The sequence below is a fragment of the Seriola dumerili genome, unplaced genomic scaffold (assembly GCF_002260705.1).
Source record: "Seriola dumerili isolate Sdu_G_001 unplaced genomic scaffold, Sdu_1.0 BDQW01000003.1, whole genome shotgun sequence".
Classification (NCBI taxonomy): domain Eukaryota; kingdom Metazoa; phylum Chordata; class Actinopteri; order Carangiformes; family Carangidae; genus Seriola; species Seriola dumerili.
This window is the reverse complement of record NW_019174258.1, coordinates 19,077,818-19,105,646: the sequence shown is the minus strand read 5'-3', so window position 1 is coordinate 19,105,646 and position 27,829 is coordinate 19,077,818. Positions and strand designations below refer to the sequence as shown.

The window sequence follows — 27,829 nt, the reverse complement described above, 5'->3', positions numbered from 1 at the left end:
TAGATCACATACAGAATAAATAAGCCATTGACTCTAGCAGCAGTGGCTTCAGTCACATTGGCAACATCAGGTCAGACTTTCAAATAGATTTGATTGAAAATATTGATTTAAGTTAGTATTGATCTCATATCAGGTTACTTTCATTTCCTGTGCGTTGATTACTTTTGTTGCATGTTTGTAGACAAATGGCTGCAGGACTGTGTTTCACACTTTGCTTTTCTTTTTTTTTTTTAAATCAAGTCTCAGCCCCCTGGTTCCCAGTACAGAGTATTTGGCTTTACAGTGAGCGGTACAAACTAAATGATCTGAATGTTCTGATGGATTTTAACTGGACTCTGAAAACCTCAGGTGTTATTGCTTTGTGGTGTTCGCTGTCATCTGGGACACCTGTGGAACAGAAGAAGAAGAAATGGAAACAGCTTTTTTAAGATGTTTGTTCATTTGTCTTGTTCCTTTGTCAAACCTCCTCTAGTAACATGAGAATGAGAAGAAGTCCCTAAAGTCTACCTGGGTGTCGATGCACCTGAACTGCCAGGTCCAGTGTGTGTTGTAGAGGAAAGGTCGTAGGTCAAAGCGGTTGTCATCAGGACTGTAGCTCTCAGCATGGTAAGACGGCGTCACTGTGGTCATCTTGTGGCGGTTCACTGAGTACATCCAGAAGAAGTGCTTCACCTTCTGAGCCACCTGAAGAAGATTTTATTTTTATTTTATTACTGAATATTTTTAGATTAAAGATCTTGGCAGCCACTGATAAATGCACAATATTGATGACTAATAATAATAAAAAATAATTCAATATTCTGTACACTGTTTCTACTTCCAGGAAAACTGTATGTTCTTTAATGGTGAACCCATGCTGTAACTGTGGCATACAGAGCCAACCCAGAGTGGGTTGATATACCTACATTATTATTGTTACTTACATGTTTAACATAATTTCCATTTAGTACAGCTCATGTTCAGAGTGTGGTGAAAATTGTCTGTGTGTTTTATGATAAGGAAAGGTTGGTTTATTGTTTGAAAAATGTAGTGTTATCTAGCAGTATGCAGTGTCTAACTCCAACCAGCAGCACTAGCGCGTTCGCTACACTGTGTGTTCAGGGACAAGGGAAGTCTCACGTGAACACATTCAGAGAACAAGAACACACACTTGAGTGTGAAGTTACTGTGTGTGTGTGGCGAACGGTGATGATAAAATACATATGTTTGCTCTTTGCAGGTAAGAAGGGAGAGTTAGAATTGTGTAATTGATGAGTGAATATGTTGTGTCGTAGTTTATGGTCCCGGTTGCGTTGTATGTGGGATTGTTTATGAACGTTACTTGGTCAGCGAACGTAATGCACTGAAAATGGCTAGCCAGTAGTTAGCACTGGTTGCTTAGTTACCTCGAGCGAGCAGGAGGCTGGAGAGTAGAACTACGAGCCGGTCTAAAGAGCCCGAACTGCTCGTGTCTAATTCATAAATAAATAAATAAATAACTTAAAATAGATACATGATTGATTTGATTAATTGGACAATGTTTGGTAGACATGATTGGCTGACTGTGTATTTCAGAAACAAGTTGATATTGAATGTACATGATGAAAATGGTCTGGAATAGCGATACAACAGACATGATTTATTGTTTGGATGTTAGTGCAGATGTTCATAATTTTTCTGTGTTCGAATATTGAACACGTTCAGAGAACGAGAACACACACTTGAGTGTGAAGTTACTGTGTGTGTGTGGTGAACGGTGATGATAAAATACATATGTTTGCTCTTTGCAGAACAAAATAAAAGACTTTCAAATTAAATGTGTAGTGGAGGGCGGCTTCACTCTGCACCACGCTACATAATCAGGGAAAATAAACATTTGAAGAATGATTAATGTTTTACAGATTTATCGAAAATCTCCTCTTTCTTTAATGTGGCTGAGTTTAAGATTAACTTCCTCTGATGGAGGGTTAAACTCTGACAAATCAGAGGACAGAATGTCCCACATTGTGAAGGAGCTGACTGACCTCTGTAGGTGAGAGCACGTCCTTCCACATGTGAATGAGTTTACAGAACATACTGAAGGGGCCACACTTGGAGATCTTCCTCAGCCGCCCAATCACTGATAACTCAGAGTAGGTCATCCCCATGTCTGCCTGAGGGGGGAGGAGAGGTGGTCAGAGAAGAACAGAGGCACTCTACAGACATGTCCTGTTACTTTCAACCTTATATTTGACACAACAATGCAACTTATAATGCAATGATTTTGATATTTGTGAAGAAATTTTGCCTTGTCCTAATGAATGACTGACTCAGGGTGAAAGGTCAGTGTGAGGCCCTAGGTTGCTGTGCCACAGCTCCTGCATTAAATGTTACAGGCTTGGAGACACTCAGGCGGCTCCTCCAGATGCAGCTGTGGTTTGCTGCTGATACTGCTGGTGCCACGATTGATAACAGAAGACCTTGGATGGTCAGTATTAGGATCAGGATCAGGATTATGGTTAATGAGCCAATAGTGTATTCACACATCCCTCTTCTTCCTCTTATTTTAGATATTTGACCAATTATGGAGGTAAGCTATCTATAGTAATCTCTCTATGTGTATAAAAACTCTCCTCAGGGTTTCCTGCTTCAGATTTGAGGTGACATCATGAACAGGGGACTGTATTGATGATTCCTCTTTTCTCCATGGCCAAGCTTCAATAAACATCGTCAGCATAACATCTTGGACTCCAGCGCTCTTTCTTCACCACAGATGATAAGAATTTTCCCTAACAACATTTTGTGTTAAAAAAAATGGAATGATGGAGGAAACTGGAGAAGGAGGAAAGGAATTGGAGTTATAAGATAATGTACCAATGAATTATGGGAACTGCGTATTATCCCATGTTGATTGGGTAATGGGGCTTTATCAGCTCTGAAGAAGTCATGGTGATTGGATCTGAACCTGACACTGGATGATGAGGAGTGGGAAATTCTTTTAGAGTAAGAATTAATGTGTTGAGTCCAATGTAAAGCACCATGCTGTGTATTGCGTTTCTCTTTTTTCTCTCAAAAGGTTCTGTAATATATAAATATAATGTTGTTCTTTTTAAAGAAAAATTCCCTTGCACTTAATTTAATTGTGGCTGTAGCCCTGTGGTTATGTACGATGTGCTGTGTTTGTGGGGTTTTTCTTTTTCATTAATTTATTTATCTTTTCTCCTTATTGTCCCTTTGTAAGATTGCATTCTGGCTATACAGCAAAATAATACACATATTAAAAAAAATAACTCAAATAATCCTACAAGTAACAAGTTCAGCGGCAGCTGTGTCTTACCTCGTCTGTCTGTGAGACCTGTCCATCTGTGAGCGGCTCCAGTTCAGCTGTGGGTGGAGCAGCCAAGATTCTGCAGATGAAACAGAACCACTGACAAACTGAAAACCACACCAGAGGCTGCATGTGTTTACGGTATATGACAAAGTTTTAATGAAACACAGACTGCTGCATGAGACCTGAACACTCCTGATTTGTCATATTTCCCATAAATCCTGGTGCTCCACTGCTGAAGGTTTACTCTTTATGTTCAGTGCAGAGGGTGAAACACTGGGACATGTTTGGTGTCTATGTTGTCAGCTCTAACAGGTCTGTCCTCACCCTCTCAGAGCACTGAGCTGGAACTGCTCAGCACAGTACAGCAGGAAACCCTTCAGATCTGTCTTGCTGATGCCTCCTATTGGGTTGATGTCAGCACTGGAGCAATCATACTTTGTGAAGTACCCTGTGAGACTGAGCAAGACAAGTTAGGCTGTTAGGCTCTAGCATCAGTAAATCCTCTGCTTACAGCAGTTTATAATACTATTTACAACTCTGAAAAATGATCACTGCCACAATCCTTTCATCCTCTGTCTTGACAATCATGAGGTAAACAGGAGAAATGATTATTATTCACATTACAAAGTAATCTATCAAGAGTGTCATCTGCATGTGTTTGACTAGCAGCACCTTTTTGAGCTTGCACTGAGAGAAAGCTGCTTTTTAATGCAGTGATGTTGTCTGTCTGGACACTGGTCCTCAGACTGTGTGACCGCAACAACTGTGTTTATTACATGTCACTACAGAAGACTGGGCTGATAACATCTTGCTATATCAGTTTAAGTCACGTCAGAATGTGCAATCACAGTGCTGTGATAACAATAGAAAAAGTTGAGCGCGTACCATGAAGGCTTAGTCCTAACAGCAGTAGCCCTGGTTCCAGTCTGGCCCAGGTTTTCCCTAACTTTCCTGTACCTCACTATCTCTACCAGAATTAAGGCAAAAAAAATGACATAAAAATAACTTATAAATATAAAGATATAAAAAATATAAAAAAGTACATGAGATTAGATGCATACTCTGTGGTTTATAAATTCTGACTCATCTGTTCACCCAAAGTCCCATAAAAGTTTCTGTTTGTTTTGCCTCCATTCTTTTGGTTTGTGTGCATGTATGTGTACTTTTCCCCCCAAACACTTTCTTCAGAGCATTGTACTGGCCTGTGTGTTGTGCATCATTTTATACTGTGTCCTGATTGGTTGGTTTGTAGACACTCACAATGAAAGAAATTTCAGATTCTACCAGATGCAGACTGTGTTTGGTTTCCAAAGCTCCTGATCAACCATCAGAGGACCCATCTCACAGTGTGGTGTAGTGTCTCCACCTGGAGCCTGTGTCTCCTCTGAAACTATTTTTTGCAGACAGTAACATGAAACATCACAGATGTGTGTGTGGTTAGCTGATACCTCTCATCTACATTGGCTGAGCCCAGCACCAGCAGTCCACCTGGTCTACCTGAGGCCCACAGACTCAGCTGAGCAAACAGGTAGGCCAGGACCATCCTGACCCGGGCCTGGGAACGAACACACACACACACACACACACACACACACACACACACACACACACACACACAGAGGAAGTGAGTAAGTCACAGTTGTGTTCCTGCAGCAACAGTGTGAAGTCTGTGGTTAAACTGTCAGAGTGTGTCTGTGAAGTGAGACATGAGACAACAGTCTCAAAGTGAGTGAGTCTGACCTGTACATTCTGCAGAGCCAGGTTTTCTCTGTGACTTCCTCCATTGGCATGAAACTGAGGCCACCTCCCAGTAACCGCTGAGAAGATACCCAGAATGCCTTTCACTGCCATGTCTATATTAATATTCATGTGTGAGCTGCAAAACAGGATGAAAAAGGATGAAGCGGCTAAAAGAATAACTAGGTAAAAAGAATTAGACCCTACTACTATAGTCTGTCCTCTTCTGTCATGTATTTACCTTCCAATCTGACTGGCCAGCTCTTTGGCCCTGTTGCGTGTGTCCTCAGAGGAGTTTTCGCTGGCCATGTAGCAGGTGGTAAAAATGCGGCCACACAACTCCTTTGCCTGTTGGGGACAGTAGGAGTCATCCCCAACCACCCTGCGGATGTCTTTCAGGACCTGTGTGTCTGAGAGAGAGACATGGTTTCTTCACATTTTTCATATTGTATCACAATGTGGGCTCTAGCATCACCATCTACAGCCAGATCCTTCACATCCTTATACAATCAGGGTCTGAAAGTAATAGATAAAAGCCTGTCTGATGGCAACACTGTAACATACTGAAAGTATGTTACAGTGTATTCATCTTTTCTTTCTCAAATTAGTGACTAAATGTATCAACAGGTTAGATCAAGAGTCTCTCTCCAGATATATAGATATAGGAGAGACAGTAACAGTAACTAGTAGTGTGGTGATTGACAACTGCAAAATATCACATAATAGATTAATCAGCTTTCTCCACAAAGGGCTGACAATTTTGGAACACATCACTAGCTGAAATTAACTCTACATATAGATTCTTGTACAACAGGAAACAACTGCTCAGACATTTGATACGGACCACGTCAAGTGGTGGATGAATACACATTTGGTGCTGCAGTCTTTGAGGCAGCAGGGCAGTGTGTGTGGGACTGTCGATAAAGTCCAGCCAAAAATATTGCAATATACGTTATTATTGTATTACTGGGTTTCACCATATATTGTTTATATTTTCTTATGACTATATTGTTGTATTTTATGTTATTATGTTATGTCATTTTTTTATTATATACAGTATAATTATATAATTATATTTTATAATTCAGTTTTTTTAATGTATGATTATATTATTATATTTTATGATTAAGGTATTCTTTATAATATATAATTCTATAATTCTATTTTATGTTTCAGGTATGGTACGGTAAGTGATGCTGCCACTAAACAGCAGTTTGTCACATGCCAAGGTTTAATGTACAGGAAGCAAAGCAGTGAAATAAGGGTCAGACTCAGCAACAGGACAGACAGTGCAAGACGAATAAACGAAAAATATGTCTTGATATTATGTAAAATATTGATAATAGTGGGAAAAATTGCAATATTTGTATTATCAAATATCGACCCGAGCCTATTACTAGCCTTCTCCTTTACAATAACATGTGTGAGCAATCACTTTGAGAGAATCTGTGAAGCAAAGTGATCCACACTCACTGCCGTCCTCTACAGCCTGGCAGAGCAGCACACACATCGAGTGGACAAGACAGGCGGTGGAGGAGCTGTCGACACCTCCACTCAGAGGCAGCAGGAAACCAGCCTGGAGCACAGATCAGAACCAGAACCAGCACAGACGCCATCATGTCAGGATCTACACACATCTACACAGTACAGCAGCACTGTTTTCAGCGTGTGTTCCTCCTCACCTGTCCACTTCTCCTCAGGTAGTCCCACAGCCAGCAGGCCGGCCCTAGACTGAACAACACAGATGTCAACAGCTATACAGAGGAGTTATTAATAGATGGTTTCTTTGATTTAACAAAGATAAAAGATAATTCTGGTTTTGTGTCAAGAAAAATACATTATGTACAAAATAAAATGTATTTTGTACCTGATCTCTTCCTCTGGTGTATGAAAGTGCCACATTATTGGTTGGTGAGTGGGCAGGTAGAAATCATCACAAGTGGATAAAGGGAAGTCGACTTTGACCCTGTGGCAAGGTTTATGTTCACTCTCCTACAACAGAGAAGGGACAGAGGAAACAGAGAGACACAACCAACAGTTAATCAATCAAACAGTGATCAAGAAACAGAGAAGATTTTCTGCTTCTGTTAATACTGTTTAACTGAACAAACTAAAACATGAAAGTTAAGAGAGTAAACTTTAAGTAAGATCACAGAGCAAGTTTAACATCCATTCAGAGCTGTGCTTTTGTCTACCTGACAAATTTCCACTATTAACACAGTGTTCTGTTTTAGTTTCCACCAACTCCCTGACATCAACCTCTGGAGCTGAATCATGAAGCCAACACTGAAGCGAGAAAAAAATGCAGTTCCTCTAATGACCAGAGTCTGGATCCAACTATGAGTCAATCACCATAGACTCCCATGTTAAAATGTCCAACTTTACAGCAGAAATAAACATGTTTACAGCCTGTTACAAAAACAGTTTTGGTCTCTATAGCTAATTTCCTCCTCCATGACAACTGTACTGGGGTTGAAATTTTCTGCTGTTTGCTGCTCAGCAGGAAGAGGAGTTTTTAAGGCAGGTCAACACAAAGTAGCAGACAAATGAAATTGTTACACAATAAAACTTGGTGATTCGTGAGCTCTAGAAAGGCTGGAAGGTGGCGCTGTCTCACCATGACAGGCTGACACAGTTCTCCTCTGTAGCTACGCACATCCTCAAGGTCGACCGTTGCTGTAATCACCTCCTACAACACACCAACAAAGACACACACACACAGAGTAAGAGAAAGAGAAAGAGAAAGAGAAAGAGAGAGAGAGAGAGAGAGAGAGAGAGAGAGAGAGAGAGAGAGAGATCAGTGTGGCTCTTGTGACATCATCTTTGCAATTTCTGCCTGCTCTGCAACACACACCAACACACTTGCACACACAGGACACCTACACACAACACTTGTTGCACTAACTTGCAGGTACATTGTGAGCTGGATTTGACTCCTCACACACAGGGCTGGACAGTAACTAAGTACATTTACTTCAGTACTGTACTTAACTATATTTTTCCAGTATCTGTTCTTTACTTGAGTATTTTCTTTTGTCAACTTCTGGCTTTTACTCAACTACACTTAAAAGACAAATATTGTACTTTTGACTCCATTTCATTTCTATGTTTGAAAATAAAGATGAGGCAAAAGACTCTTCACCTGATCTGAAGTCCATGTTTGAAGGTTTATAAATAAAGAAAGATTCGTTTAGTTTGAAATGTTTGTGTTTACCATGACCAAACTTCATCACTGACTTAAAAAAAAAAAGAAATATGAAAACAAGTCTAGTCTTTGTATCATATCCTACAGTGTTTTTATTCTACAGATTGTAACCCCTATAAATGTAACAGGCAGCTGTTTGATTTAAAATGATCAGATTATGCATGTAGTCCCACAAAAAATCCAAAAGGTTGTGCAGTGTCTACAAATGAGACACGCTCTAAAGTAGAAGCAGGGAGGGAAAAAAAGTAGGAGGGGAGAAGAATGAGAGTGAAAGTAAGAATGAGCACATTGGAAACGAGATTGCAGGTTTTGTGAGCAGTGTTGAGTAAATGTTGTTGATATCAAATTAACTTCAGTGTTAACATTTTCTAAAAAGTAAATTTACTTAAACTCAGATTACTGTTGTTGCCAGAGGGTTATGGAGGACACCTAATTGATGTGTATATATGATGATTCTCATTTAATGACTGTGCATGGAAAAAACCAATTGGAGAAATGTGATAGCCTTGTGAAATTCATTTTTAGTCAAAGACACGTTTTGTGTTTTATTTTCTATTAGCATTTGAGCAAGAAATAGGCTGATAAAAATTCAGAACGAACTGCTAAGATCCTACTAATTCTGCATAGTATGTAGAAAAAGAATGGATTTAAACTGAGGTTAAATTGTATGCAGGTTGTTTTTTTTTATGTCGACTTCTAAGAGAGGACGACTGTAACTCGAGGTGTTTTCCAGCGAGCAGGAGGCAGTCTGACCACCACCACCACCGCTGCACATAGAGAAGTCACGGAGCCACACCATGGTTTTGGATACACCAGCTTTCCACACGATTCCAGATAAGATTTAACAAAAGAGATATAAGGGGCCCCAAACTAACTAAAACAAACTGACTGAACTGGGATAAAAATCTAAGTGACTGAAAAAAAACAAGAACTTTTGACTTGACTAACTTAAAATAACTTTTCACAGAAAGGATCCTACTTTACTACTGAAGAAAAAATGAATAAGAGGTACAAGAAATATGCCTAAGTCTCTGCCCACTCGTCCACACGTCCATACGTACCACATCATTGAGGGAGAACTGTGCTCCCTGTGCCACCAAGTCTCCGTTGATGGCCACCATGGCACAGCCATCGTAGTAGACACGGTCTCCATCACAGCCCCTCTGGTTGGCGTACAGGTAGATACCTCCACTCTGGAACAACACCAACAAAACTGAGTGCAGAACTGACTGCAAAAAAAAAAAAAAAATCTAAAAACCATAGATCTCCATTGCTAAAATAGATCTCCGTCTGAGCAGCAACAGTTACCCACAGAATCAATTCCTCTTTAGTTGTTTTGCTTAGAAAATAAAAGCACAAGAAAGTCTGCTTCTTTTTGGGTTTTTTTTCTGCTTTTATTCTGGAAAGTTCTGAAAGGAATTTCCAAAGGTTCTGTTGCTTGCTTGACAAACTTCTGACAGAGTGGACATAAATGTGTGATATGAAAAATATATGAGTGAACCAGTCAGTTGTATAAACGTATAATATGTGACTGTGGGTGGGCAAGCTTACAAACATCTGAAAGAAGCGTCAAAGCAGCGGAAAGATAGGAATCACAACTTCTGTTCAGGACTTTCAAAATAAAATCAGAACGAAAACCAAATGCAGAAGATTAGCAAGATCTTGGATTGCAATGATCTCTTTACCAGATTGCCACCCTTATCTGTGACTGTGGGCCACAGCGCCACACATGTGAAGCGCAACAAAGTAAATTCCAGTTGCATTTTGATCAATAACTTCATTTAGCCTTTGATTATGTTCTGACCCGCCATTTAATGGATTAGAAAAAAGTTGGCCCAAGGCCCAACTTACTTGCCGACCTCTGGCCTATGTAGTCTTACACATCATACATCTGTACCGAGCATAATCACACATATATCATGTCTCTACATGAACAGCTCTTTACTCCTGGGTGAAGTGTACCTTTGTGGTTGCCGACCTGACCAGGTTGACTCTCTGGTCAGCCTTGCGGAGCTCGTGGTGGCTGGCAGATGAGTTAGTGAAGATTTCAACCCCATCCAGACCCATGTCTATGTGGGGGCTGAGAAACAGAGACATCATTCATCAGGAGTTACTGCACAGAAAACTACAACACCCACAATCCTCTGGTGCTCTACCTTCTAGGGTTCCAGAGCTCTGCGCATATCTCAGTGCCGATACAGGTGTCCTTTGTGGACAGCACACAGTCACCAAATGGGACTGTGTCCTGATGAAACCAAGAAAAAGGGAGAAAAAACAATGACCCTCCCCCTCACTGTGGAGAATAAGTGTTCTGGGTCTCAGTTAAACACTGGTGATGATGGCTTTTTACCTGCCCTGTCACCTCCTGGATCATTCTGGGCAGGAAATATTCCTCCATCTTCCTTCAGGAAACAAACAGACAGACAATCACTGTCACTACCATCCATTTCCAAAAGTCAAACAAGATTACATTAGTGATATCAAACTTAACCACCGCACAATGAGATGACTTCACTGAGAGCAAACAACGCATTCCTGACAATGTTATATGAGCACAACTGGAGGTGTGGTGAAGTATCCAGGCGTCTTTACTTCCCTTCATCCTTTTCTGACGACCAAACTTCATATAATTCAAATGTAATTTCTGGAAATATTTTCATCTTTGCAAAGTTTGTCACACTCACGACTGTTAATATAACGCTGATTAACGGTTAATACAACTGTAAAGCGGAGTGATACATGTAGTTAAAAATCCCAGTGCTGTTGTACTCTATATCAGCACTCATGGAATGACTCTAGTCCAATCAAATTACTTTGTCGGAACTAACTGTTGTTTGTTTATGCATACACATACGTCACATGACCAGTCACCATTATCCTCATTTTTCACTTTTCAGTATTTTAACATTTTTTCAAAAGATTAACATATTAAAAATAACATGACAACAATATTACAAATTTTCAAAAGGTTACAGCATTTTACACAGAATTAACAAAAATAAGAGAACCAACTTCTATATACACAACTGGCTGCATGAAAACAATCAAATTTATGAACAGAGATAGACTATAGGTCCTTCAACTGCATCTACATCATGTGTGTGTATTGAGTATATTTATCAAACCTGTGAACTTTTGTAATTGTACTGATTGAACCTGAAGAAGCCACAGGTGAAACGCGTTGTTCACTCTCAATAAAAGTCCCAGTGAAGTCATCTAAGTGTGTGGTGCTTAAGTTTGATTTTCACTTTTGTTGTTCCTGCAACCAACCAGCACCTGATTGCTTATACTGGCTGTGCATGGGGAGTTCTGTTCACTACATTTGTATCAGAGTTTAGCCCTTATAAAACCACTCCCAGCCTTTTGGGAGATATGCTTACATAGCTTAGCTCAAAGACTTCATTTTATTTTTGTAGTAGTCCAGAGATAATGAACAAATATGAAATAATATACATTTCAGCAACTCTGACAGTCATATTTAAATGTGTCTTGTGTATTTAACTTGTGTCAGTATAGAAAATGAGACATTGTGGTTTTAGTGGCAGTTAGTTAGTCCAGGTTTGATCACTGTTCCAGTTCTGAATAAAAACCAGGTGACCAAGTCTTATATAATATAGATAATATTGGAATGATTTACCACTTGCAATACGGTAGTGTCCTATATGTCCCACTTTTAAGACACATCTCAAACACCAAATGAGATCTGTGATCACTCTTAACTCAGAATGCAGCAAAATGTATTTGTCTTTTGTTGGTGTACTTTATATTTATAGTAGTGTATTGTGACTTGTGATGTTTTTTGTTGTATATGACCTGCCCGGAGACTATGAATGTAAATTTGCATTTTCTCTACAATCCAGCATATTTACATTGTGTATTTTGTACTGATGTTCATTAACATGTATTGTCCCTATCAAATAAACGAATAAATAAAATAAATTAAAAAAAAAAATTGTACCTTTTATGGTTCACTGAAAACAGACTCATCTGATTTAGGTGGTTCAGTAAATAGAGAGAATGATTCTCTGTGGATTAACATCACTGTATCCCACTGTTTTATACCCACAAATAAAATATCAGTATACAATTCATGAAACATGAGAGTAATAAATATAATAACATAGTTGATAGTTTGTGTCCTCATGAAGATAGAGAGACAGTGATAAGAAGGTCTTAATATATCAGTGACCTCAGAGAGATGACCCACCTCAGCTGATTCCAGGGTGAGAACCAGCGCACCTCTCTGTAGCTCCCGTGGTTGGCCATCAGCATTTTTGGTCTGATCAGCAGTATCTTTCTACAGGAAGGAGCCAACATGCTGACTAATATTTATATACATATATATGTACACACACAAACACATATGTATATATGACAGTATGTCATGTATGAGAGTTGCCTGGTGTGCAGACATACCTGTTGAGGAACAGGACTCTACAGTTGTAGCGCACATTATGATGCATGATGGGCCTGGGGGAGCAGAGTCCAACATGGTGAAATTTATTAGGTGACAGCTCACCTGTCCTGTCACATTAGAAGAGTTTCCCTTGCACTCTACGGTGGACGACCAATGTCTGACTGTAACCCTCTCATCCTCACCACAGTGACTTTTATGCCTCAGCGCCAGCAACTGCCAGAGCCAGAAGCATATTGCTTTCGGGTTGTTTGTCCATCTGTCTGTACATACGTCTGTCCGTCCCATTCTTGTGGACACGAGATCTCAATACCGCCTTGAGAGAATTTCCTCAAATTTGGTTAAAAAAAAAAGTTCACCTGGACTCAAAGATGAACTGATGATGATTATGATTAGATAATATTATTATATTAACTCAAGACTTCACACAGCAATTGTGACAAAATGTCACACAAATGGTTAATATTTTATATGACACTGGATAAACAAGGATGTAACCTGAAATTAGTCTGAGTGGAGGAGGCAGATAAACACAAGGAGGTGATTCTAGTTAACTTTGAATTAAATCTGATTAAAAACCACCTTACCTTCATTAAAGCCATTTGATATGAAAGGGTTTTCCCAACAACATGTTGCCACAGTGTTACAATGCCTTCTAACACAGGACTTCCAGACTGACTACTTGGACTGGTCTGTGTCTAAAGGTGATACCCACATTCCCACGTCACAGATGATGTCCTGGGTGACAGGAGATTCCAGAAGTTTCCTCAGGACCTGGAAGCTGTGGAGCAGTGTGTCCGACTCATAGAAGTGGTCTGCACAGCCGTACCCACTGTAAGAAGACAGTGAATAAGAAAAGAAATGACAGGTGAGTGTCAAGTCAAACTGAACCTGAAAACTCTGGCAGTGTTAGCAACTTATAAAACTATAGGGCATTCAAGACACAAGACTAGACGAGATTAGCCAAGATAACAATACTATAATGTTTTCATATGGGGACGTACCATATCTCCAGCTCTGGGCCCAGTCTGTATTTGGCTCCATGAGTTTTAGCAATCTCAATACCTGCAGAGAAAAACAGACAGACAGACAGACAGACAGACAGACAGACAGACAGACAGACGATTATTGTTTTCAGGCTTAAGTATTACTACTGCATCAACAACTGCATTGCCTAGCAATGTAGCGCTTGGTCTGTGTGTGCCAGCTGCAGCCACTGTAGAGTTTGTTGTTTATACATCTCTCGTTTTTCTGCTGCTGTATTCTGCACTGACAGGCAGTGCGAGGACCCTATTGAATCCATGCTGTTTATTATTATTCCTGAATGAAAACCGCAATTTTGAGGCCTTTCCCATCCTCGAAAACAAAATGGCAAAATGGCTCTGTTACAACCCGGCTCACAGGGGAAAAGGGAAGCAACACAAAACCCAGTTGGTATTAGGTATAAGGTTGTTTATTGTAACATAAATTGTAAAAAGAATGGTTTATATGGACACAAAACACAAACCAAGGAATGGGGCCGGTGGGTGCTGTCCAAACCAAAAACAGAATATAACAAAAGGAGGACTCTCTATGAGCTAATCAGTAAAATCAGTTACCCAATTGAAAAACAAAACTGGCTACCAAGGCCGACTAAAGAACCAAAACACACCAGGAACAGCACCCCTGCACCTAGTGTATGTAACAAAACAAATGGCTACAAGTGGAGGAACCAGCAAAATCAGTTTCAGTATAAAATCTAAACCTGACCCCACTTCCAGGCTTCCAAGATTACCATCAGTAAAATACTACAAACAAAACTGTCGCAAAACAAGCGACCACTCTCTGCTATCTTACTGTTCACACAAGATAAATATTCTTTCAACAGAGAGGCGAGCTGCCACTAACAGTCAGCTGCCACGACTGACAGACGGGCCGGAGCTTTTTAGCTGGGTGTTCCTGATTGGGCGGCATTGATTGGCCAGCTGCAAACAAACCGCACCAATTAGGCAAGAGAGGGTGGAGCATCCGTGGGGACAGGAGCAGGCCGCTCGGCAGGCAGCCTGGCAAACAGAAAAATTAAACACAACAAAAGTGGCCAGAGTAGCGGCCGTAACAGGCTCGATAGCGCCACCTATTGTGGCACTAATTGCACTAGGTTTCACCTACATGCACAAAGCTTGTGAGGCACATGTACCATGTCAAAACATACAAAAAACATTATAGCTGCGTTTCAACCACTGCAGCCTACAGTCCCAGGAAGATTCTGCAAAATTATTACTTGACATTCCATTATTCACAACACTTTGGGGACATAACATGAACGAAAATACAGGACAAACTGTTTCCCGTATATATTCAATAGGTTACAGGACACAGCACTTTATTTTGAAATACATGAGGATCCTTTATTATACATGATGGATGGCAACCCTAGCGACTTGTTGTGGTCCTTTATTTTTTTGAAGTCTTGTTTTTTTTTTACCTTCTTCTGGACCTGTTTCGCGGTGTGGAAAAAGTTTGTTCGCTCACTGCAGACTTTTAAACATCGCGGGGGAAATAAAATGCAGCGAGTACTTGACCAGTCAGAAATGTTCAGCACTGCAGACCACATCCCACAAAGTTCCTGAACCTTTGGAAAGTACCAACCCCTGACCAGGTACCTTTTTGGGGGTCGATCACTTACCCCGGACCTAAATTTGGACCCTGGTTCCTGCAGTGGAAACGCGCATAGTTCCTCAAAAGGTTCCTGGTTCCTGGGGAAAGTTCCTGCGGTGGAAATGCGGCTTATTACAGCCCATACCCTAAACCCAAAAGGACGTTAGATATTTTGACTTTAACCTGCAATTTTTGCGATTTCAAGACGTCATACTTTAACGAACTTCTCCTAGGAAATTCATCAGATCTACATGATGGTCGGTGAGTGTCATCTTAAGACATTTGTGATGTTTAATTGCGAAGCTTTTAGGTTTTCGCTGTAGGACCCAACGTGGCGAATTTCAAACCTTTTTCATGAAAAACCGAACTCGCTCTCATTCCAACACAAATTGTCCAAACTGCCTCAAACTTTCTGTGTGTGATAAGAGTCTCGCCCTGAATACACTCATATGCTCATATTTAGTGATTTTCATGGTGCCCCTTTGTGGAAACAGGAAGTGTCATGTTTTACACTTTGATATGCTGTTCATAGCAGGTTGATCGAATCTTGATCCAAACATGGTCAGGAAATGCTTAACTACTTGATGATGCACTGTAGTCAAAACTTTTCATGGAACAGCACGGTCTGTGCAATAAATCTTACCCTGTGAGGTGTCCAGCAGTCATTACAATGTGTGCCTTCTTCAAATGGCACGCTGCGAGCCCCCCCAAGGTGCACAGGAGTGTGAGGGCCCAATCATCTCTGCTTGCAGCTTTAATTAGGGCCCGAGGACCCTATTGAAATTGCGCTGTTTATCATTTGGGCCTGAGCACCAACCGGTGTGAGGACCCTATTGAAACTGAAGGATTTATTCAAAAAAAGGTTGTTGTAGTTGTTGTTGCTGGGACTAAAAGTAAGGGCTAACCCTAACCCTTCATTCTCAACCCTTGTCCCCCAAGGGGGTTTTAGGAGAAACATTTCAGATTGACGTGATCTAAATAAGATATGTAATTGAGATCTTAATTACAACTCCCTAATGGCTTTGTAGGAGCTATAAGAAAGACATGAATGAAGTCCAAAAGATACAATGATGGGATCTCATCTACAGCTTCAATTTCTCCCATTGAAATCTCAATTCAATATCTATTTGTCTTACTTAAGTCTCAAAAATTAATTCTCCATTTGTCTCATCTTTTTTGCTATAGAGTTTTTAGGACCAACAATGAGACTGAAGTGATCTTAAAAAGATATACAATATACAATATCCTGTGCAGAAGAATTTTTCTCTGCTATATATGTCATGAATCACTATCTTTCACAAGGAGTAATTTGTATTTTTGTCGCATTTTTATCGTTTTATACATGTGAAGCACTTTGTATCTCTGGTTTTGACAAGTGCTATATAACTAAACTATATTATAATTATTAATATTATTATGTTAATTTCTTTCCTTGTCTTCCATAAATGTAAAACCTCGTTGGGCTTTTATGGAATTGTAAAGTTCCCTATTCCATTCATCATCTGAGAAGTCTCACTCTGTGTTCCACTCCATTTGTCGGACTGAGAAGTGTCTCGACAAGAGGGGTATGGAGACATCGTATTCCGCATCTCCTAACATGCCATTTAGTCTGCCGGACTGCATCATTAATGGAACTAGAAAATGCATTTCCTGGTCAAAATGAGCAGAATGAGATTGCTGAAGCAATGCTGAAGTAGCTGGAGAAACTGCTGAAGCAATGCTGAAGAAGCTGAAGCAAGCAACTGCTGAAGTAGGTAATGATGCTAAACTAATGATGTCTGCACTCAAACTAGGTCACTGCCTCCTTCCGCAGGCAGAAAATCCAGTATTCTTCTTCTTTGGCAATTTCGGATGGCTCTGCCTGATGCACAACTTACGATACAGTGCCACTACATTGCCTCAGTGGCGTACAGCCACAATTGCAGTTACAAACGTCAAATCCAAGAAAACATTAATAGAATTTTGTCGGGAGGCGGAGGCGGCACAAAATTTGACGGAGGCGCCCGCCTCCCAATTGTCTATGCGCGAAAAACTCTGGGCACAAAGTATACAGTAGTAGTAAACAACCAAAGAAAAGTAAAAGGGGGATCTCGAGCATAAGACCAGTGGATCAGGTTAAATTCAATATGTCTGCTGCTGTATATACTGTTGTACTGACCAGTCTGAACTGTAATCTCTCTCTATGAGTACTAACCCGAGTACTAACTAATCAGTTTTCTGTCTGTCTGTCTGTGTGTCTGTGTTTATTTGTGTTTGTCTGTCTATCTGTGTGTCTCTGCTTTTTTCGTATGTGTGTATTTGCGTGTGTGTGTTTGTGTGTGCTGGTGTGTAAGAGAGAGAGTCTGGCAGTTGAAGGCCTGGAGCTCATCTAAATCTATGGGAGAAAGGGTTCAGCAAGCCTTTCAAACTACTGCCATTTAATAAAACACTGTTCATAATATCAGCAAAATTATAACACCGTCAGTGCCATAAGACTCTTCTGAACATCTAGAGCACAAAATGTGGATACAGGCGTTACATAAAAGGGTCAGTTCTGCTTTTCTCATGAAATCAGCTCCTGAATTTGTATTGCAGTCTATGGGAGAGTTGGAGGGTACTCACTGTTCAAATTCTGTTAGTCTCTGTGCTAAGGTAGACACTTTCTCTGAAACAGTACAAATTTTTCTACGACTTCAGAAGAAATGATGTGTGAAGATCAAAATATGTGGCTTTAAGAAAGAATTACACAGATTTTATTTGGACAAGTTTTAAAGCTTCTCGCACTCTAGTGATGATGTCGTCCACTCTAGCTTTGAACACGTAATACACACCCATTATAAACTCAAAAATGATCACAAAAAAGCATGAAACTAAAACTGTGATAATTCAAAAACTGTATAAATCAAAAAGTTGAAAAGAAGTTTCATAGCTGAAAGTCCTGTGAACATTTTAAAGTTTGAATGAAGCCTGTAGCTGAAAATATGTATATGTAGTAGTTGAAGTTCAAAGAGGCAGAAGTTTTCAAGGATTTGAACGGTCTCTCAATTCATTTGAATGGCAAAAAATGAGGACAAAGTTTAATATTTAAAAAAGTTGTGTACAAGCATAAATGTCCAGAAGGAGCTGAACGTTTTGATAGTTGAATGGTTTTTGTAGGAAATAGTATAAAGGACTAGTCGGATGCCGAAAGCTGCGGGAGCATTAAAAATAACTATACTATATATTATATACTACTAAAATATAAAGATTTGAAGAACAATAATAAAACATAAAGAATAATAAAGCAAAGATTTGAAGAACAATTGTGTGAATAAAATGCATTTCCTGCTGAAAATGCATGTGAAGGCTGAGAGCTGAATGATTAAGAGCAGAATTTGTAAGCTGGAGGTTGAATGTTCTGAGATGGTTGAAAAAGGCCTGAGTTGTTGATGGAAGGTGTAACAAACAGCAAAAAAGAGTACAAAATATACAAAAAGTAAAAAACTGAAAAACATGTTAGTTGAAAAATTGGCTGAAAAAAAACCTAAGAAAGAAGAAATGTACAAACTTGTAATGTTACACCTGCAGGAGATTTCTGACACAATGCTAAAATAGTTTAAAAAGCAGCTCATATTAACTGAAGTACAATGCTCTGAAAAATTAGATGCCAAAATTTTAAAGTGGAGGAGCTTAAGTCCACTAGCTGCAAAAGCTGAGAAGTGTTGTTGAAACAGTTGAAAGCAAAATTATTTACTGCCAAAGGTGGAAGTAGAAATAAAATGCCTTAAACATATGAAGAAGTAGTCATTGTATTAATAACAGAAAGATGAACGGCACCTTAAACAGTTAAAATTTTAATTTAAGATATCAATAAGCTGGATAATCACTTAATAGTTGAAAGCTGAGGTAAAGTAAAAGGAGAATCTCTTGTGTTAAATTCAGTATGTCTGCTGCAACACTGTTGTTCTGTCCAGTCTAAACTGTTATATCCCTCTATTAGTACTATTAGTTCATTCTCTCTTCTCTTTTTGGCTTGTTCAGGAGAGCAGGTCCTGCTCTCCCCTCTCGGCTCTTCAAGGGGCAACGAGGCCTCAGCCTAGCTCAGCCCTGCCACCTAAGAAACCAGCTCTATCCAACACTCTTCTCCTGAACAGCAGCGACCTGCTTAGGATTAACTGAGAGTGAACCAAGTTCTCTTCAGAATCAGCGGCTTCAACATAAGGTCAGCCAGCTGATTTTCCAAGCAACAGGAGTCACAGCAGATTTAGCGTGGAACAGCTAACTCTGTGAGAAGAACAAAGGAGAAAACAGTGGAAGCAACACAGTCAGACAGGACTTTACTCCACCAGGACAACCGAACCTCCAACATTTATGGTGTCCAGCTCATGAAACAGAGATCAGACCCAACATCTCTGTCTACCTGCCTGTCCGTCTACCTGTTCATGTGTCTACCTGCCTACCTGTCTCTGTCTGTGTGTCTGCTTGTCTGTCTATCTTACTGTCTGTCTTGTCCCTGTCTGAGCGTTTGTGTGCCTTTCTGCTTGTTTGTCTCTATGTGTGTTTCTGTGTGAGTTAGAATGAAAAACTGAAATTAACTGCCGAATGCTTCCTGACTAAAACTGTCTGTTGTGCCAAAAATGTGCAGCGATTTTAAGAATGCCTCTCTTTCAGTTTCCTCCTGATTTTCTGCTCTCATTTTACATTAGAATGAATGGGGTAGTTATATGGTTGCCAGCCACTTTGAAGGGCACAGTTCAAATTCTGTGAGAATTACAGAGGATTTCTTTTAGCAGTTTAACCCCTTCTCCCACTCTAGCGGTGATGTCACCCACTCTAGCCCTGAAGATTCCATGCAATGCTAACTCATTATAAACTCAAAAATGATCAGAAAAAAGCATAAAATTAAGACTGTGATTAATCAAAAACTGTAGAAGATATGAAAAAGTTGATTACAAGTTCTTAGGCGGAAAGTGATTTTTAATGATATTGCTGAAGCAATGCTGAAGTAGGTGAAGCAATGCCTGAAGATTAAAAGCATAACTTGAAAGCTGGAGATTGAATGATCTGAAATGGTTGAAAAAGGCCTGATGGCAGGTGTAACAAACAACAGTTACAAAATTAGTAAGATGAACTGCACCCCAAACAGTAAAAACTACAATTTAAGATATCAATAAGCTGAATAATCACTTAATAGCTGTCTTGTGAAAAGTTTAAAGTTTGAATGAAGTCTGTAGCTGAAAGTATGTAGTTAAGTATGCCGATTCAGTATTCACACCAATAATAAAAAAAAGATTTGACAAACAACAGTGTGAATGCCTCAGGCATTCCTCCCATGTAATATTATAGGATATAAACTGTAGGATTATATATACACAATTGCATTCTATAGGATTGGATTTTATCTTGCTTCGATCAAATAGATTTTTACTTGAAATTTTCTCTTGGAATCCTAAAAGGACTTTTTGACAAGGGTCCCATCCACTTTGACTCCTGTGCCATGGGTGTTAATTGTTTTACAGCAGACAGTTTACAGCACAAAAAGGCTTATCCATTCTAGAGAGACATTGGTTTCCTCACCATAAGATCTGAGGCAACACAAATATTAAGGGTTAGAATCAACTTCTACACTATCACTCCATTTTGAATGTTTGTGTAGGTGTATGACACCCCTTTACACTCTTTAAATCTCCAACATGTGTGAGACTCCATCAAAAATACCTTTTATTGGAGCTTTCCTGCTGAGCTGAAACGTGTATGCCACAAATGCAAACACCATTAGAAATTAGACAAATAATTCATTGGACTGTATATCATGTCCTCACTGCTTCCCAAACACACTATAGTTACAGCTTAACTCCCCAGTAGAAACATGCAACAGTCTTGCTTCCTTTTAGGATGTTATTTGTTCTTTAATGGCTGAGTGAAGAATAAAACACATAATACATTCTAATTATTAACATTAAGTGGAATAATCCTATTAATGACACTCAATTCCATAAAAGCCCAACAAGGTTTTACATTGATGGAAGACAAGGAATGAAATTAACATAATAATTATTATCATAAAATAGTTTAGTTATATAGCACTTATCAAAACCAGAGATTTCAAAGAGCTTCACAAGGTTAAAACAATGAAAAAGTGACAAATGCTTGCAAATTACTCAAAATAAAAAAGAGAAATGTATGTGAAATGTTTAAACGAGAATATTCAAAAGCCTTGTGAAAGATACTGATTCATAGCATATATAGAAATAAAATAAACTCTGTTCCTCTCTCCATTTATATTAGTGCTGACCAATAAATTGTATTTTCATTGTCATCGTGATATGAACATATGCAACAAGCAAAAGACTGACTGAAACGTGATAAACTGGAAAGAAATAATTGTATTTATTATACGTCATGCAGTCACACAGGGTTTTCAAAGTGCAGAGCCTGAGCCAGATGAACCGGAAAAGAACTTGCGTTTTGGTGTCAGGCTGCAGCCTCTCACACACACAGTGCAGAGGCGGGGGGTGGAGACCAGTGAGAAGTTAACATTTTACTGGAGCTGACAACTACAGTCGTAGTTCTGTGTGTGTCATCACAACCTTTGCGATTGAAAAAGCAATTACCGTCCTTCATCACACCACCTGTTGAACAAGATTTTATCATGTAGAAAATCTACATTTTTAACATCTCCCGTCCACCAGTTTGATTTACACATGTGCAGCGCAGTTACGTTAAGGTAATAGTGAACAGCAAAATTGCACACTTCAATATCTGTTTATTTATCACAAGTAACTGTCACCGCAATATTGAACAGAGTTATCGCACATCACAAATTTTCCTCATACTTGTGTCAAATGACTCCAGTCATGAAGTCTTCCATTTCCTTTTAACTAGCTTGGCACAGCACGGGCAAGTGTGTGTGTCAACCACCACTGTAGTAGACATGCCTCTAAGCTGACACTGGGCTCTATTCTATAACTGTACAGATGTTTAACTAATTAAAGTGCCTCATCATTAGACTGACTAAAAAGTCTCAGGGAGTGCTTGGCATCGCCCGCAATGTCCATAATGACCTGCCAACTTAAATAGAAGACAAAAACACAAAAACAGTTACAATACATCTGCTACAAAGTAATTATAAACAGCTTGTCTGTAAATTGTAAAGTAACATTTCACCCAAATAAATTCGACATTACATTGAGTGAGCTGAAAGCTTAATAATAAACTGAAAGTGATAAGTGTCTTGAAAGAAACAAAGTGAACAGTCCCTTTTCACACACTTAATTGAATAACATTACTTGAAACTGTGTAAACGTGTTGTGTGACATGACTCCAGTCAACCAGTTCATAGTCTACTTTTGGGCAAGCCTACCACGGGCACCAGTGTGTGCTGACCACCACCATAGTCTATGCTGACATTGGGCTCCAGAGTTTTGTCTGTGGAAAGTGCCTCCTCACCAGACACTGACCGCATGAGTAGGAGAGCCATCTTCTTCCTTGGTGGCTCTGGTTCCATTTCCTCTCTGCAGGCCTGTGATGCAGTTTCTCTGTCCTTCAGCATATGACTCAGCTTTTGCCACACCTCTCCGCTCCCTGCTTTGGGCAGGCACCTGGGGTCCTTGAATTGGGGGTCTGGAGCTGTTGCTAGCTTTAACCATGAAAGGTTTGTGTTCTCCTTTCATGTGTTGAGGTCCTCTGTGAATGCAGCCTTGTAGCAAGGTCAACGTCTGAGACCTCCATTGTACGCATGAGGTGGCAGAGTGCAGGCAGGACCACAGAGCAGGAGCTCAGTGACATACCCTCAAACACACAAACAAGACCAACAGAATTATAGACTACATTTTTCATCATAACACCCATTTAGTGGACAGGCCTAAAATTATTTCTAAAATACAATAATAAAGTTACCATTATACCTTACCCATCATACCATTATATTGAAGAAAATAAAATAGTTGAGACTAGGAAAATCACTTTACCTGCATGACTCCAGCAGTGTTTCCAACTTTGCTAGCATATATTCATATTCAGCTGAGGTTAGCAATAGCTATTTTGTGCTTCTGCTGGGCCAGTGTTGCCTTCAGTGGCTCTTTGTTGTGTTGGACACGCATTATCATCTCAAGTGTTGAATTCCAGCATGTGGGTACATCCTGGATGATTGACTCCTCTGTTTGTCCATGAGAGGCTTGCTGAACTTTCAGCTCTGCTGTGTTTGCAGAACTGTGTTTGAAATGTCCGACTATTTCACAGCACTTGGCTACAGCACGGTTCTATGGCGCTTGTGCTGAGGGGGGAAAAGACAGATGAGAAAGGGTCAGACATACCCATTCATCTGTGAAGATGTTCAGTCATCCAAGTCATGGTTATCCAAGAAATGTGGACTTAGTTGTAGATACTTGAAGATGTTTCACCTCTCATCCAAGAGGCTTCTTCATCTGTGAACTATCTTCTAGTATCTAAAACCAAGTCCACTTGCCCTTAATTCAACCTTTCTTGGACATTATTAAAGTTATGGAGCTTCATTAGTTGTGATCATCATCAGCTTTTGCCGCTTATGTTAAACAAAGTATGACAAGTGGCATCTGTAACTGATGTTTTCTTAGTGAGTTTTTTTATTTGTCAAGTATGTTTTGACACACAGGAAATTCGATGATTATTTGATATTAATTCCTATAAACTAATAATGTAATTAGTATATACATGTCCAGTAAGTATAATTTGTTCCCTAATACTGTGAATTCAACCACTAAGGGATATTTATATGGGTAGACAGAACTGAATTGTTGTGTGGGAAGTAAATTCAAGACACTCTGCAGGTACATTTTGAGGTAGACCAGTTTGTTCAGACCAAAAAGGGCAAAACTAGGCTGAGAGCAGATGCTCATAGCTGCTGATCACAGCTACTGTTAAAAGCAACACAGGTATAATAAGTATTACCTCTTAATAATTACAGTATTACTTCTTATTTTGAAGTGATATGATGAAAATTATGATAATAATAATAAAATTATTTATTATTATTAATTAATTAATTAATATAAAATGTCAAGTATGATTCCTTACATAATATGGCAGTATAATAAATATTTACTATGACTGAATGCAACAATCTCACCATGGTCCACTCAGCCTGAAATGCAGCAACACTACTCCTGCACCACATAGCACCTAGTGCTACTACAATAGCTTACTAATATACACCAACAAGATTACTCATTAATAAAGAAGTATAATACTTTTAGTAGTTAGTGTGAATCTCCACTATTTTTTCAAAATTGCTGTTTTTGAATCTTACCTTTTGTTTTCAACCTTCCTCCATCTTCCCTCTCCCTTTGTCATCAATCCAAAATCAGCTGAGATGCAAAGTAATATAGATAGGTAATGGTCAAAAGAATGACAAAGCCCAAATACATTCAAGTTACGTTTTTGTTTACCGTTTAGAAACCTTATCCTCTCAATAATGCACTTTAGCGATGTATCACAAAAATAACTCTATTCATTATTACTGCTATATAACGTAAACTCGCGCCAAAATGGATATTCACACACACCCAATGTTATATTTCACTAATATATAACTAACTGCACTCCAAAAAAAATCACTTCCAGCCTTTTACTCGAATTCCACAATGTTGGATGAAATGACATTACGAGACAGGATTTACAACCAATAGGCGGCTCCTGGTTAATGTTGAGTGTTGCTAACTTTATCCATATGCAGTATCTAAGTCAGTGACGTGCGGTGAGGTTCATGGCTGGTGAGGCACTGACTTCATCACTAGCGCCCTCTACCATGAGGCAGGAGAACTGCGTGCCTCACCCAGTGCGTCTTCGCAGCCGTTTTATGATTGCTCAGCACAAGAAACACGTTACACACATACAGTTGTTGATAAAATACACTGTACATTATATACCTCAGCTAACTAAACTATGGAAATTTATAATATAATTCATATAGCAAAAGTGTTTGAACATTTTAATAGCGACATACAGAGAGATAGCAATACGGTCTCACTGCACAGCAGGCCAGCAGTTAGCCGAGTCATTGCGCAATCCATGGTGAGGCTCAGCTGGCTGCTGGCAAGTCTCTTCTCAGTATTTGAACGGTAAATGTCAAAATTCAGCGATTTTGAATAAAAATAATCTAAAACTGGTGAAGTTAAATGGAAAATAACTTTATAGTATAATCACTGTATACATATAACAATTTAATTAATTTTTTTTCTTTTTACTTTTTTTTTCTTTCCATGATGGCAGGTGAGGCAGTGCCTCACCTGCCTCCCCTGACTGCACGTCACTGATCTAAGTCTAATCTGTTATTGTCCTTAAATATACTAATTTAGTGGAGAATCCACTAACATGCTTTAATGCACATGTTAATTAGATTTTGACATACTGATAACATGCAATCTGGTTATTTACAAGTCTCACCTGTTAAACGTTCAACACAGATGGTATATTCTGCTGCGCTGCTAGCATTTCCAACAATTGAGATGATCCATGTTCCGCCATTGCTGTTAAAAAAAAATGGTCCATAGAGTGAACGCAGATGACGCGACTCTCTATTCAAGGGCTCTGGGCTGAAACACTTCTGTTAGGACATAGCTTTTTCCTGAATGGCTGAAGGCTTCATTGATACGCATGACGTGTTACATTTTTAATGTAAGAACTTCAGATCTACTTTTACAGAGGTAAATAATTAGCTGCTGCTGTGACACTGTGACACAGCAGCAGGTTGAGCTGCCCTCTACTCGCGCTACGGGAAGTAGACTGTTGTCCGACTTGACAGCAGTCGTTTAATACTAGAGACAGTAGAGAAAACTGAGACGCTTCATTTCCGTTTATTTCCTGTATCTGTGTGACGTGAGATTCTTCAGCTCCCCGCCCCTTTAGGAGACCAGAGTGAGTGTATTCATTTCAATGGGCGAAGTGAACAAATTCACAGATTATCAGATTCTTTTGCTGGAATAAATCACCGGATAAATATTGGACCCAGTCTTCACAAGCCACACGTTTTCGGAACATTTTGACGTCAAAATGACATTTTTTCAGATCAACAGATCAGGAGAAAATTAACTTTACTTGAGACCTGCCTCTGTCTCAGTGCTATACTCTCGCGAGATCTGTCAACTGCCGACATCGTTTGCCAACCGATAACGAGATGTTTAGATGGACCAGTTATTTTTGGATTTACTTATTTATACGTTAAACCATGGATTAAACTTTAAAACTTAAACAGAACTTGTTTCATTGCTTAACAATTGCTAAAACAGATTATTAGCCTATTAAATTGACATGACTTTGTACTGGGCTGATCAAATGTCGTTAATAGATTAAAAAAATTGCTGCAAAAAAGGCGCAAATTTGTCCGTGTTGTATCGTCTATTGTTGTATTCTCTTGGCAGGGACAAGTAATCAATCAGTTAGTGTTAAAATGCCCGAGCTTTGTGCAGCAATAGGCTGCAATAACTAGAAAAACGGATCTGTCTTTTCTTTCCCAAAGGCTGCAGAGAGGTAAGTCTAGACAGGGATAGATTTTAATATTATTACACTTACGCCCACTCAGGAGACTGGAACTGTGTCCCACTTCATACTATTGGCGCTGCCTGTAATGCGGTATCTTCTATATAGAGGATCTTTGTTAATACTCCGCCCCTGAAGTCACCACAGAGGGGCTGTTGCACATTTTCAGTATTTAGTTCGTCGACAGTGAGCCAGAATCTGTGTGGTCACAAAATCTGACGGGTCACAGATTTCGGTGTAACACTGGCAGCTCACGTTGACTATCAAGTCAGCCTAAATCAAACTCGAAGGCACAGATTGAGTCTCTGTGTGCTCAGCTTAGCCATGTGACCCTCCAACAGCATAAAGCATTTTACAATGTAACACATTCACTATCTTCCACGTCCATTATTCACCACTTATTTTAAGATTAAATGTGATCAGCTCTACACTTGAATTAGCAGCTCCTCTCAGCCGTAAATCTGTAAACCGTATGTCAATGTGCAGCTGAAGCAGCTTCAGACAGTCCCACCACTTACTTTTCAATATTCTCTCCAAGTTGCCTTCAAAGTCCAAACTCCACTGATTCAACGAGCAGGTCGCGAGAGTCACTTTACGTCCCATTATCTCGATGGTTTGCAGCTATAACAGTGACTGCGCCGTAATGCAAATTAGATGCGATATACCGTCAAGCTTCTACAGCATAGGTCATACACTACAGTTGTAGTTGTAGTTGTAGTTGTAGTTGTAGTTCTTCTTCTTCTTCTTCTTCTTCTTCTTCTTCTTCTTCTTCTTCTTCTTCTTCTTCTTCTTCTTGGCAACCAGCGTAATACGTGCATTACCGCCACCCTCTGCTCCGGAGTGTGGATCACAGATTAAATTATTCTATTCCATAACCCCATCTGACTAAGAAATTCACTGAAGACTTTTCTGCTCTGCCCATTAGATAAATCCATCAAGTGTGATTTGTAATGTTATGAACATCCACCCTCCTGAGCTCTTCCTTCATAGCTTGTCTCTCTGGCTCATACCTATCACATTGTGTAATTGCATGTATGTTTCCTCTGCCTGACAATATTCACACAAGCCGGTTGGG

At 39.5% G+C, this 27,829-nt stretch overlaps 1 protein-coding gene and 1 long non-coding RNA gene across 2 annotated transcripts; both read right to left on the bottom strand.

Moving 5' to 3' along the window:
* Nucleotides 1-178: 178 nt before the first annotated feature.
* Nucleotides 179-27,829, bottom strand: nadsyn1 (NAD synthetase 1). The gene is made up of 21 exons (XM_022741303.1): nt 27,273-27,829; nt 13,650-13,710; nt 13,361-13,477; nt 12,648-12,701; nt 12,439-12,528; nt 10,582-10,633; nt 10,388-10,476; nt 10,194-10,311; nt 9,293-9,424; nt 7,644-7,715; nt 6,894-7,018; nt 6,709-6,757; nt 6,500-6,602; nt 5,268-5,436; nt 5,030-5,165; nt 4,738-4,844; nt 3,614-3,745; nt 3,296-3,365; nt 2,004-2,132; nt 508-684; nt 179-387 (listed from the first exon to the last, which is right to left on the bottom strand). The coding sequence occupies exons 1-21, from the start codon at nt 27,355-27,357 to the stop codon at nt 352-354; spliced, it is 2,103 nt and encodes a 700-aa protein (XP_022597024.1). The 5' UTR covers nt 27,358-27,829; the 3' UTR covers nt 179-351.
* On the bottom strand, nt 21,140-26,317 carry LOC111218835. Its single transcript, XR_002664993.1, has 4 exons — nt 25,663-26,317; nt 24,527-24,584; nt 23,211-23,515; nt 21,140-23,031 (listed from the first exon to the last, which is right to left on the bottom strand). It is a non-coding gene; the product is annotated as an uncharacterized LOC111218835 (long non-coding RNA).

Excerpts from the sequence above, each read along its gene's own strand:
- nadsyn1 (XM_022741303.1), bottom strand. The coding sequence starts at position 27,357 with ATGGGACGTAAAGTGACTCTCGCGACCTGCTCGTTGAATCAGTGGAGT. Across the intron at positions 7,716-9,292 it reads AGTTCTCCCTCAATGATGTG|GAGGTGATTACAGCAACGGT; the intron begins GTACGTATGGAC and ends GGTGTGTTGTAG. Across the intron at positions 3,746-4,737 it reads TCAGCCAATGTAGATGAGAG|TCTCACAGGGTACTTCACAA; the intron begins GTATCAGCTAAC and ends TGTCTTGCTCAG.